This window comes from Gymnoscopelus microlampas, assembly GCF_963454915.1.
Source record: "Gymnoscopelus microlampas genome assembly, chromosome: 15".
Classification (NCBI taxonomy): domain Eukaryota; kingdom Metazoa; phylum Chordata; class Actinopteri; order Myctophiformes; family Myctophidae; genus Gymnoscopelus; species Gymnoscopelus microlampas.
This window is the reverse complement of record NC_139952.1, coordinates 5021504-5034076: the sequence shown is the minus strand read 5'-3', so window position 1 is coordinate 5034076 and position 12573 is coordinate 5021504. Positions and strand designations below refer to the sequence as shown.

Below are 12573 nucleotides of genomic sequence, written 5' to 3'. Positions count from 1 at the left end.
ATTTTTAAGTTTTAAGTTACAAGGAAGTGTCTGGGAGTCTAAATCTTCGGAAAATCATATCTCCTTGGTCTTTGGGTCAAATTAAAAAATAATAATAAAAAAAAAAAAACTTTTATTTATTTTTTATTTTTTTTGAAAGAACGCAGATCTGCGTTCTTGGCAGCGTGCGGGCTTTTGCGCAAATGAACGCAGATCTGTGTCCATGGCAGCCAATGTGTTAACATTGACTCCCACCAGTATGTCTGCAGCTGGTATGCCACGCCCCCCCCCCCCCCCCCCGTCGCGACGACACGTTGCCAAGCACTATGGGGGGGGGCGGGACCATTGTTGTCCAATGTAAAACTCGAGTCACTTCCTGACTTGCCTGCGTCATTAAAATTACGACTCAAATGGAGGCTGGCCAGACTGATAAGCGAAGTGAGAAAAGAAAACTGCCGAACGTAGTGAATTAGGCTAGATCCCAGGCTAGTCTAATGCTATTCAAATTGTTTGCTTAAGTAAAAGTATCAATACTACGATGTAGAAATACTGTTAGGAGTAAAAAGTCCGGAATTGAAAAGTACAAAAGTGTTGGCAGCAAAATTAACTTAAGGTACCAAAATTAGAAAGTACTTGTTGTGTGAGCTTGTGAGTTTGTAGATTGGCTTGTGAGCTTGTAGATTGGCTATTTTCAAATGGCCTAAATGTGTATAGGGCTGAAGTTACAAAACATTAAAAGTATTTATCATGCTCCTTCAAACGTGTATTAAATGTTTTAACTGAAAAATCCACTTCAGCGATCCATGGCAAGATTTTTTCTCTCTGATTTCTAAAGCCTTTTCAACTGAATGTTCAATGTTCAGTTTGTTTGGGTCTAATTGAGGTCATAAAACCCCCCCAAAATGTCATAGAACCTTTAATGTATGTGTTGTAATAATAATCAAAATCTACAAAGTAACTATACCTAAAGTTTTCTAATAATTGTAGTGGAGTAAAAGTACAATATTTGCCGCTGAGATGTAGTGGAGTAGAAGTAAAAGTACTGAAATTTGGAAATACTCCAGTTAAGTAAAAAATACCTCAAAATTGTACTTAAGTACAGTACTTGAGTAAATGTGATGATAGGTTCTTGGCTTACCTATGATCCTAGATTACTGAGGCACTACACTGTCTCTCTGCGTTTGATGCCTTGGTTACTGTAATCGCTCTGGATTAACGAGTGTCTGCTAATTGCCTAAATTGTAATTGTAACTAGTAACTAAAGCTGTAGTGGAGTAAGAACATACAATATTTGTCTCTGAGATGTAGTGGAGTAGAAGTATAAAGTAGTATTGCGAAAAGAAATGGTCACAACTCGAGTAAAGTAAAAGTAGACTACCTGCAAAAAGTACTCAAATTATTTGCTTAAGTAAAAGTACCAATACTGCAATATAAAAATACTCTGTTACAAGTAAAAGTCCAGAATTCAAAATTTACTTGAGTAAAAGTACAAAAGTATTGGCATCAAAATGTACTTAAAGTACCAAAAGTAAAAGTACTAAATATTTGAAAATAGCCTATCTACAAGCTCACAACGCGTCGCATCTTGTAGATCGGCTATTTTCAAATAGCCTAGGTATAAAATAGGGTTCGAAATGGTTAATGTATGTTTTATAATATCATAATTTATATCTGAAGAGTAACTAGTAACTAAAGCTTTCAAATAAATGTAGTGGAGTAAAAGTACAATATTTGCCTCTGAGATGTAGTGGAGTAGAAGTAAAAGTATTGGAAATCGGAAATACTCAAGTAAAGTACAAATACCTCAAAATTGTACAAAAAAGTACAGTACTTGAGTAAATGTACTTAGTTACTTTCCACTACTGACTACCTGCCTCCAAAAAAAAAAACACTTTCTGCCAGACAGCGACGATATCCTTTGTAATGTGTACTTTTGAATACTTTGGAGGATCCAAGGTCCCTGGCCAAACTCATGGCCAAGGTCAGCCGATCGATCACATGGATCAACGATTCCATCCATCAACACCTTGAATTATTCAGGGGAGAATGTCAGCTGGAAAGTAACTAAGTACATGTACTCGAGTACTGTTAACCCCCTGGTAGTCCTAGAGAACTGGACTTGAGTTACGACCGCACTTTGACCACTCTTTCCGTCAACACCAAATATCTGACTTCTGCAAAAAGTAGCCCATCTGCAAGCTCACGATGCGTTGTGAGCTTGTAGATCTGCTATTTTCTTTGCTAATATCCCCCCAGAATATGGACGAATATGGACTTAGTGGTTAAGTGCAATTTTGATATTCATTATTCTTTATGCAGGCAAGTACATAAGGAAATTGACAAGGTACTTTTACTTCACTTGAGTATTTCCATTTTCCGATATTGTATACTTGTACTCCACTACATCTCAGAGGCAAATATTGTACTTTTACTCCACTACAATTATTTGACAGCTTTAGTTGCTAATTACTTTATAGATTCAGATTATTAATACAAAACAAACATTAACCACTTAAGCCGTACAGTTTGGCTATTCAAAAATAGCCGATCTACAAGCTACTTGCATGCACGTGAATAACGTTTAGCCATGTATTTGGCCGCGGACCCCCATATCAAAATACGTTGTTCCAGGGACTCCACAGAAGCACAGATTTGAGTTAAAAATGTTCGCTTGAGGCCTGAAGTTCCGATTCTGCAAAATGTCTTCTAAATCCTAAACGGTTTTCTGAAAAACGTATGTTTCTATATCAGTGGTTTTCAAACTTTTTCACGTCAAGGACCCCCAAAATGATATGTATTTGGCCACGGACCCCAATCTCAAAATATTTAGGGACCCCCAGAAGCAAAGATTTGAGTTAATGTTTGCTTTAAAATAATGCATATATCCGGGGGCACGGTGGCGCAGTCGGTAGCGCTGTCGCCTCACAGCTAGAAGGTCCTGGGTTCGATTCCCGCTGTGGGCACTGGGGGCGTGTCTTCTCCTCCGCGTCATCAGCGCCCATACCCTAGGTGGGGTTGGCGAAAGGGCCCACTCTGTGTGGAGTTTGCATGTTCTCCCCGTGTCTCCTAGGGTAGTTAAAGGGCAAGACCACTTTGGTAGAGGTTTGGGTTGTGTAGTTACCTTGCCATGATGTAACTCCAAAGGTGGGCAAGAAATAAAAAAGAATTGCTCCATTGATTAGAAATTGATAATTCAAAATATGCTCCTCATTGACTTACATTGTACGGTAAAACAGCTCTCAAAGTCACTCTTTTAGGACAAAAACGAACACAAACAAAGTTGATTCAGACAATAGAACATCACCAAACCCAGTACTGTTTTTTTTTTTAAATAAAAATGTCAACTTCCTGTTGATTTTGCCATTATTAATAAGTAGAAAACCCGGACTGGATCGGCGGATCCGGATCCAGATCTTCAAATAGTAAAATCAACAGGAAGTTGACATTTTTATTAAAAAAACAAACAGTACTGGGTTTGGTGATGCTCTATATTGTCTGAATCAGCTATGTTTGGGTTCATTTATGTGCTAAAAGAGTGACTTTGAGAGCTGTTTTACCGTACAATGTAAGTCAATGAGGAGCATATTTTGAATGATCAATTTCTAATTAATGGAGCAATTATTGTTGATTTCGTGTCCACCTTTGGAGTTACATCATGGCAAGGTAACTACACAACCCAAACCTCTACCAAAGTGGTCTTACCCTTTAATACCCTCACAAAAACATGTAGTAATCCTGGTCACTAAACTCCTCCCCCATGACAGCCGGGGCGCCTGATGGAGGGAAAGGGAACTGGTTGGAATAACGTGTTCCTTCCACGCGCTACGTCCTACCGGGGAAACCCCCCCCTGTCAGGTGACAAGAAGGTCAGTTGGCTCTCATGCACTGAAGGAAGCATGAGCTCGGCCCTGGCCTCCCTAGGCTGTGGGAGACTGGTGTAGCGCTGGTGTAGGGCTGGTGTAGTGCCCAGGATCACTTAGGAAATTGGCACTGGGTGAAAAAAATGGGTTACAAAAATGGCGGGATAAAAAAAAGAAAAATGCATATATTCAAAGATTTGCACACATTTTCACGATTTTTCAAAAAATAGCAGATCTACAAGCTCGTAGCGCGCTTTTTAGCTCAAAACAAAAAAGTGACACAGATGCGTTCCAGGTCTTAAAGGGTAAATGGGTGGAGTGACCGTGTGTCCTTGTGAAAGTGACCCTCTGTTCTCGTCCTCTTTCGGTCACAGGAGGAGAAGCTGGACGGTTCCTCGTCGCAGATGTACAGCTCGTTCATCCCCAACCTCCACAACCCCACCCCCAGCACCCCCACCCCCCACCACAGTCTCCCGCTGGGAGACCCCGACCTCAGCCAGGTACGTACACTGGAACGGTGACTCTCTCAACCTGTTTTTGGGCGGTGTAGCCGCCCCTATAAGTGGGGTTGGGACACCTCATTAGTACACCCTTCGCTGTACTGTGATTGGCTCATAATAGCACACCCCTCTACATTAGTACACCCCTAGCTGTACTGTGATTGGCTCACTCTATTGGCTGACTCTATTCAGCACTGTGAATGGCTAGCGAGACACATGATGAAATTAATAACCTATAAATAGGACTATGCACTTGAGCTTCCATCACTGTGATGACCACACTGCCCACTTCACACTGGGTGTGATTTTTATTTATTTCAAGGACCCCCAGCAGTAAAGGGATAGTTCACCCAAAAAAGAAAAGAAAAAATCCATCGATTCGTCACCCCACGGAGACTTAATTTGTTTTTCGGTTCCGGTAGGAGACACAATGTAGACTTTTTGTGTCTCCTACCGGAACCGCTGCCGGTCATCAAATTATTGTCTTAAGAATGCGACAAAAACAACAAAATAGCCATGAATTCAAGTCTCCATGGGGTGACTAATCGATAGAAATAAAGTCATTTTGGGGGTGAACTATCCCTTTAAGGACCGACCCCCATAACTCTTGAGAGTGTACAAATGGCACCAAATGGAACCGTCACTCTCGGTACACTCTCTCTTCCTCACTATCAATCATTTAGTTAGGGGACCCCCCAAAATCCCCTCAGGGACCCCTGCGGGTCCCCGGACCCCACTTTGAGAACCACTGCACTAGAAAACCAGCAGTACTAGGTCCTGGTAGTAGGACCCAGTAATTCAAGGGATAGTTCACCCCCAAAATGACATTTTTTCCATCGATTAGTCACCCCATGGAGACTTGAATTCACTGATATTTTGTTGTTTTTGTCTCATTCCTAAGACAATAATTTGATGACCGGCAGCGGTTCCGGTAGGAGACACAAAGAGTCTCCTTTGTGTCTCCTACCGGAACCGCTCCCTACCGGTCCGCTGGTCATCAAATGATTGACTTAGGAACATCCATCCAACAAAAAAAGATCCATGAATTAAGGTCTCCATGTAATCGATAGAGAAAAATATATTTTTTTGGGTGAACTATCCCTCTAAGCAGGCCTGGAATTTCGTCATTTTAGGGGCAAGGCCACTTGGCCTTTGGTGTTGTAATTTTTTGGAGGGCACAAAGGCCAAATGCCAGGGCAGGAAGGCCATCCAAAAAAAAAAGTGTTTAAGTCCCCGGAAATAATGCATTTAACTTGAAGGTTAAGGATGATTGTATTTTAATATATTATAAGAATTGTATAACTATCTGTGAAATATAACCCATTTATTTCACAAAATAATGTGTTGGCAAATATTTAGTTATATAGGTCTCAATATGTCACATTCAGCCCTGGACTTCACTGACTGAAGTAGGGGTCACATTAATCACATTAGATTCACAGAATAATTAGGGGTCTTCAACCCTTTCAGGCCAGGGACCCCCAAACTGATGGGGTGATGGAGCAGGGACCCCCTACCTCGTAGGGTAGGGGGTAGGCTACTATATATATCATATATTTATATATACAATTGTGTTTTATATAAATAAACATGAAAGAATTGCCTGCTCCTACGCACAGGTTGACCCAGTAGGTGTGCAAAAGGACCTTTCTCAGGGGCGTCAATTGGGTATGGCAAGGCATGGCAGGTGCCATACCTTGGCTCCAGAAAAAAAAATCATGAATAGTAGCCTAATGCAGGTGTAAGACCAGACCATTGTGTTTGCATTGTGTTATAGGTATAATGCATAGTTTCTATGCATTTCAGGGGTTTTGGGGGGGTTGAACCCCTAAAAAAAGGATAGATGTCCCTTATTTTAATCTCTGGGAGTTGGCAACCCTAACCTTGCCATACCTTAGCTTTTGCTGAACTGACACCACTGATCTTTCTCTACAAAATATGTATAAACATACCATGTTATTGTGCATTCATTACTAAGCTATTAAAATATGTCATGTTATGTTTAAAGACAAATTTACATTTTTGAAAAAAAAAAGAAGAAAAAAGTTTTTAAAGTTTTTAAAAACTTTTTTTTTTAAATCAAACAACAATTTCGCGGACCCCCTGCAGTACCTTCGCGGACCCCCGAAGGTAGAAGACCTCTGAGAGATTTTATGTATTTTCCCCACAAGTTATTTTCATTCAAATGAAATGTGATTGAACTTGCACTAATAATGACTTTAGTTGATTTTCTCTCTCTTTAAAATATAGTATTTCTTAATTATTAATAATTACAGCTTGTAGATTGGCTATTTTCATGATTTTAAATTGTTTTTAAATAATAATAAAAAGGAACATACAAGATTTCCACCTGAAAGCCATAATATATAGCCAATATATGCTTCTGTATCAGTATATTAGTCCGTTTTTGCAGATTTCATATTCTTGGCTACTATGCCTGCATATGAATTTCATGGCCCTGGGTAGGTCACCCTGGCTTGGCGGAGATATGCCCTGTTGCGCACAAGCTCCGCACACTGCAGCAGCAGGTGAAAGCAATCACTTAAACGAGGGCTGTGTTGCGCACCAAAAAACTGACTAAAACTGTCACATTCTGCTGAAATAAACTTCCCAATTAGAACATTGTTGACAAACGAACAGATATCATGGATGTGGTTTGCAAAAGGATTTATTTCTTGTCCATCAGAGCGGTGAGGTCACTCTTTTGTATGATATTGATAGCCTACACTTTTAATTTGTTTGCAGTTATTCTGTTGCTTGCTTTATATTAAGACTCATAATTTGGGGATTTTGCTGTATTTTATTAGATGTATTCATCTATATTTTGCTGTTGAAAAAAACATCGGGGCACATCGGTCTGTAGGACTACAGAATCCTCTCTCTCTCTCTCTCTCTCTCAGGCTAGAAATCAAACGTACCATTGATTAGTTCAGGCTGCGTTAGATTTATCTCCTGTATGGCCCGGTAATGCTTTTGTGTCTATTACACTGTGTTGCGGGATTCCGAAGGTTCATAAGAGGCTTAAAATCAAACCTACCTACCACTGTGCATGTTGTAGCTGCGCAGCTCAACCAAAGGGACTGGTGACTAAAAAAAAACGTATTGACAAGAAAATCGCGCAGAGGAAAAACTGTGAAATCAGTTGCTGGGCGCAGCTGGGGCACCACGGCCACTGTGGCCGTGAAGGCATGTCATTATTCGAGGGGCACACGGCCAATAAGAGGGGCAACGACGGCCATGGCCGCCGTGGCCGCCGTGAAATTCCTGCCCTGCCTCTAAGGTATAGTTTTTACGTTGGATCACAACGAGAGTTCAAATGTATTTCTCTCTCCCTCTCCCTCTCCCTCTCCCTCTCTCTCTCTCCTTCTCTCTCTCTCTCTCTCTCTCTCTCTCTCTCTCTCTCTCTCTCTCCCTCTCTCTCTCTCTCTGTGTGCGTTTCAGGGCGAGGGAGACGTCTCGGGTCTCCCCACGCCAGACTCCACCCCCGAGCTGCCGATCAAGAACGTGCGTCCGTTCCGCTCCCAGCAGTGGGAACGCAACCGCAACGGCAACAACGGGGTCGCCACGGAAACCACCACCAACCCCGCCGGGGGGGGCTTCGTCGGCCCCGCGTCCGGCTCCGGCTCCGGCCTGGGATCCAGTCCGGGGTTCATGGCCATCGTGGGGAGCTCCATGGCTCAGCCGAACGCCTTCCCGTTCTCCTCCTCCTCCTCCTCGTCCTCCCAGCATCATCATCATCATCGTCTCCACGGCAACCTGTCGGGCGGAGCTTCTTCGTCCTCGCTGCACCTCCCCGAGGAGAGGAGGGCCAGTCACGAGGAGCACAGGGGAACGGGCGGCCCCGCCCACCACCATCTTTCCCAGGTGCTTTGTAGTTTCGGCCATTTTGTTGCTAACTGCAGTGGTGGAAAAAGTACTCAGATTCTTTACTTAAGTAAAAGTACCAATACTGCGATATAAAAATACTTTGTTAGAAGTAAAAGTCCAGAATTAAAAATTGACTTGAGTAAAAGTGCAAAAGTATTGGCATCAAAATGTACTTAAAGTACCAAAAGTGAAAGTACTAAATATTTGAAAATAGCTGATCTACAAGCTCACAACGCGTCGCGATGCGACGCGTTGTGAGCTTGTAGATCTGCTATTTTCAAATAGCCTATGTATAAAATAGGGCTAAAGTGGTTAATGTGTGTTTCATTATATCATAGTTTATATCTGAAAAGTAACTAGTAACTAAAGTTTTCAAATAATTGTAGTGGAGCAAAAGTACAATATTTGCCTCTGAGATGTAGTGGAGTAGAAGTAAAAGTATTGGAAATTGGAAATACTCAAGTAAAGTACAAATACCTCAAAATTGTACTTAAGTACAGTACTTAAGTAAATGTACTTAGTTACTTTCCACCACTGGCTAACGGCCGTTGAATAAGGCTTGTATTCACCAAAAAAAGGAGAAATCCGAGCTAGATGTGTTTTTCTACTAACCCTAACATAGGAGTGGACGGAAGTGTCATTTGTGATGACGTCGCATCTGTCCATTCCTTCTCTCAGAGTCAATCATTCTTATTGCGTTAGAGCGCCCTCTTGTGGAATAAAAAAAAAGACTACGATTTTGATATTTAGTCGATTAAATAATAGACTAAACAATTTCAGTTGACTAAAATAGGATTAAAACATAATGGTGTGTTATTCAAAAGACTAAGACTAAGACTAAATCTGAATTTGCCGTCAAAGGGTTAGTTTTTGTCTTTTATTGTAATTAAAACATTGGTCTGGGGTGAAATTCCGTTCTTTTTTTTTATCAGGGCTTAAAGACGCACTGAAGTGACATTTTCGGTCATTTTATTTTGAAGGTTCAGCCCGAAACGTCGGCTCAACGACTCTAAACCAATCAGAAGGTCCCATCCCTTCAGGCTATGGGACGTTGGATCTCAATCACTTCAGCCGTGCTGGCACACGGCTAGTGTTTGTTTACAAGTGAGAGAGAGACGGCCAGCGAAGCACGTTTGCTACTACCTGGCTTATTTCTAACCTATAATGTTTTCAGATACATATTTTAGTGTGCAGATGAAGTTTAAAATGAGTAATACACTCATCTTCAATGAGATTCAAAACGGAGTATCTCTGTAATTAAAATCAGCTGTGTTTGAAGAACGTGCAGCTATGGGAATCAAACAGGTGCATGTAATCAAGATTCATTTATATTCGTGAAGGCTGTATTATGTCATCACGCAGCACGTTTTCGTTTACAGGAAGTAATTAAGATTGGCTTTTTAGGGACTTTAGATGTAAAAATACACAAAAATGTTTTTTTTTTCATTTTTTTTGGCATCTATTGTAAGGTATGCCCATATGATGACCACGGATATGCTCTAAAAGTGTGAAAAACATATATTTCATTTCACTACACCTTTAAAACTGCCATGGCTAAAATATTGGATGATAGATTTCATATCCAGCCAAAATATTAGTCTTTTGCATGAAATATTGACAAAAACTAAGGCCATTTTATCCAGGAGTTTAGATACAGTTACTTTTCGTTTAATTGCTTTGTTTTTTGTTTTTATTTCAGTTAAAGGACGACTTCACCCATTTTCAACCTTATCTTCATATAATTGGTCCTCAATAATGCTCATTGTAACATGGTACAATTGTATCTGTTTTTATTTAATTTATTTAAATGTATTTGTTTTTAGAAACGGCCTCTGGTCTAAATGGGTTAACTAAAACAACTAAATTGGATTATTTGAACGTTTTTGATTGCTATTATTATTATTATTAACATTCATATTCATATTCATATTATATTTTTACCATACATGACAGACAGGCGCTTGGCAGCTCATGAAACACTTACTGTATGAGTCACGACCCAGATGAGTGTCATCTCTTTCTCTTGGTGACAAAGCAACGGGTTGACAGAGACAGACAAACCGTTTTTTTTGGGGGGGGGGGGGGATTCGGGGGAAGTTTTTGCTCAGATCGGATCAATGATTCTTTGTGAGAATGAGCCCCTCCCACCCATCACAATATTATACATAGTGAAGACCAATTATATGAAGATAAGTTGAAAATGGGTGAAGTGGTCCTTTACCTAAAACAACTAAATGTGATTATTAGATTTTTTTTAAATTATTATTATTATTATTATTATTGTTGTTTTTCATTATGTATGATCAGTTTTAGTTATGCATTTTTTTGGTCACTTTGTTATTAGTTAACTATATGATCCTTGCATGTTTCCCAGCAGTCTTTGCCGCAGGCGGTCGTGGACGTGTCGGCGCTGGACGAGCTCCTGCAGCACATCCAGGAGGTCAGCGCCGCGGGGAACGGAGGCATCAGGGTCCTAACGTCCACCTCCTCCGTCTTCCCCGCAACAAACCCCTCCTCCTCCTCGTCGTCTGGAGGGGGAGGAGCTTACCGCCACGCCACGCCTCCCCACCGTGCCCACCACTACAACCCCGGCGGCCACCACCACCACCACCACCCCCTGGGCCACGCCAGTCAGCCCCGCCTCCTCCAGAAGCCCCACCCGCTCCCGCAGGCGGAGTCCGCCCCGTACTTCACCTCCTCCACGCTCCCCATGGACGCCGCCGGCACCTCCTCCTTCTCCAGCACCTCCTCGTCCTCCTCTTCTAACCCCGCCTCCTCGTCTAGTAACCCCACCTCCTCCACGTCAGTCCCCGCCTCCTCCCCCTGCTCCTCCACCCCGCTCCAGCGGCAGGTCATTCCGGAGTTTCCCGGTGACGACGCGGCGGCGGGGGCGGGGGGGGGCGTGTCCTCCCGGGGGTTGGCCGTGGCCCGCCACCACTCGCAGCGCCACTCGCTCATCAAGATGGGCAGCGGGGGAGGAGGGGGCGCGGCCGTGGCCGTGTCGCGCCACCACAGCTTCAACCAGCATCCCCGCGGGGCTCCGCCCACCTCCGCTAGCTCCTCCTACTTCTTGGCGAGGATGAACACCAACAACAGCAGCAGCAACGCCATGGCGGCTTGCGCGGCGGCTAGCGTGACCGCTAATACGACAGCTAGCATGACGGCCAGAACGACAGCTAGCGTGACAGATAATACGACATCTAGCATGACAGCTAATACGACGGCTAGCACGACAGCTAACGTGACGGCTAATGCGACAGCTAACACAACGGCTGGCGGTGTGCTTCCGCCTCACTTCCTGGCCCGGATGAACACTAACGGCAACAGCAACGGACCCAAAACGTCGCCGGCGAGCAGCACGGCCGCCGGCGTGACGGCCGCCGCCGTTAGCTCGGCCGCCAGTAGGCTAACCGCTTCCGCCGACGGCGGCTCGTGTCAGAGGCCCGCGGCGGCCGCCGGCTCCTGTCTGACCAGACAGCACAGCTACAGCGAGCCGCACGCTCAGCGCTCGGCCATCGTGCGACGGACTGCCTCGCTCAAACCACAGCTCCCGCCAAAGCCTTTGCTCCTCCTCCCACCCAGACCTGTGCTCCTCCCACCCAGACGGGCGCTCCTCCCCTCCAGACCAGAGCCCCTCCCACCCTGCTCCGCCACATCATCGCCGTCCAATCAGTGACGGGACGTGATGTAACGTCAGAGAGGACAAGCTCTCGGGCCGGCAGGCGGACGGGCGGGCGGGCAGGCGGAGGGGAAGGTGGCTCGTAATAAAACGTCGGGGAAGGTTCTGGTTGCTGTCGGAGGGTTTAAATCAATCAAGCCCCCAGGACCGGGTGGGCTGCTTGAAGCAAAGGTCTGACAAGTGGCAAACTCTGGTACTGCAAGCTTGGGCTCTCAACCCCCGGGAAGAAATTCCATGGCTCGACCAATGGGATCGAGTCACGGGCTCGCTCACGGAGATAGTTTGTGACTTAGACGCGTAAAGGACACTAATGCACGTGCTCTATGGACCCACAGGAAAGGGTGTACTTCTGGTGGGAGTATGAGCCCAGGTGAGCAGCTTTCATTGAAACGAGTGGTAGACTTATATAGCTCTTATATAGCTCTATGGTTTAAATCCTGCCCTCGAGCGACACACCGTTCCACTCCCCTCCGTGGATGAGAGCAGGACGACGCAGAGACGAACACAAATGGACCTAAGCCTCTCGTATGATTGGCCCCGCCGTCACTCTCGGTTACCACGGTGATAGACAACGCGTCTGTATACGTTATTCCTCCGTTGGGTCGACCGATTGAAATGTGACCTCCTCGTGAAGACGTAGCGGTCCCGCCGAGGCTTATCGGTTTGAATCCACCGCGGTGGATCCGGC

General features: G+C 44.1%; 1 protein-coding gene across 1 annotated transcript in view; it reads left to right on the top strand.

Moving 5' to 3' along the window:
- Positions 1 to 11896, top strand: part of LOC311061174 (semaphorin-6C-like) — a 139306-nt gene extending 127410 nt beyond the window's left edge. Inside the window, 3 exon segments of the mRNA XM_084079731.1 lie at positions 4214 to 4339; positions 7781 to 8203; positions 10581 to 11896. Coding sequence (XP_083935857.1) covers positions 4214 to 4339; positions 7781 to 8203; positions 10581 to 11882 — 1851 coding nt within the window. The 3' untranslated portion in view covers positions 11883 to 11896.
- Positions 11897 to 12573: the final 677 nt, after the last annotated feature.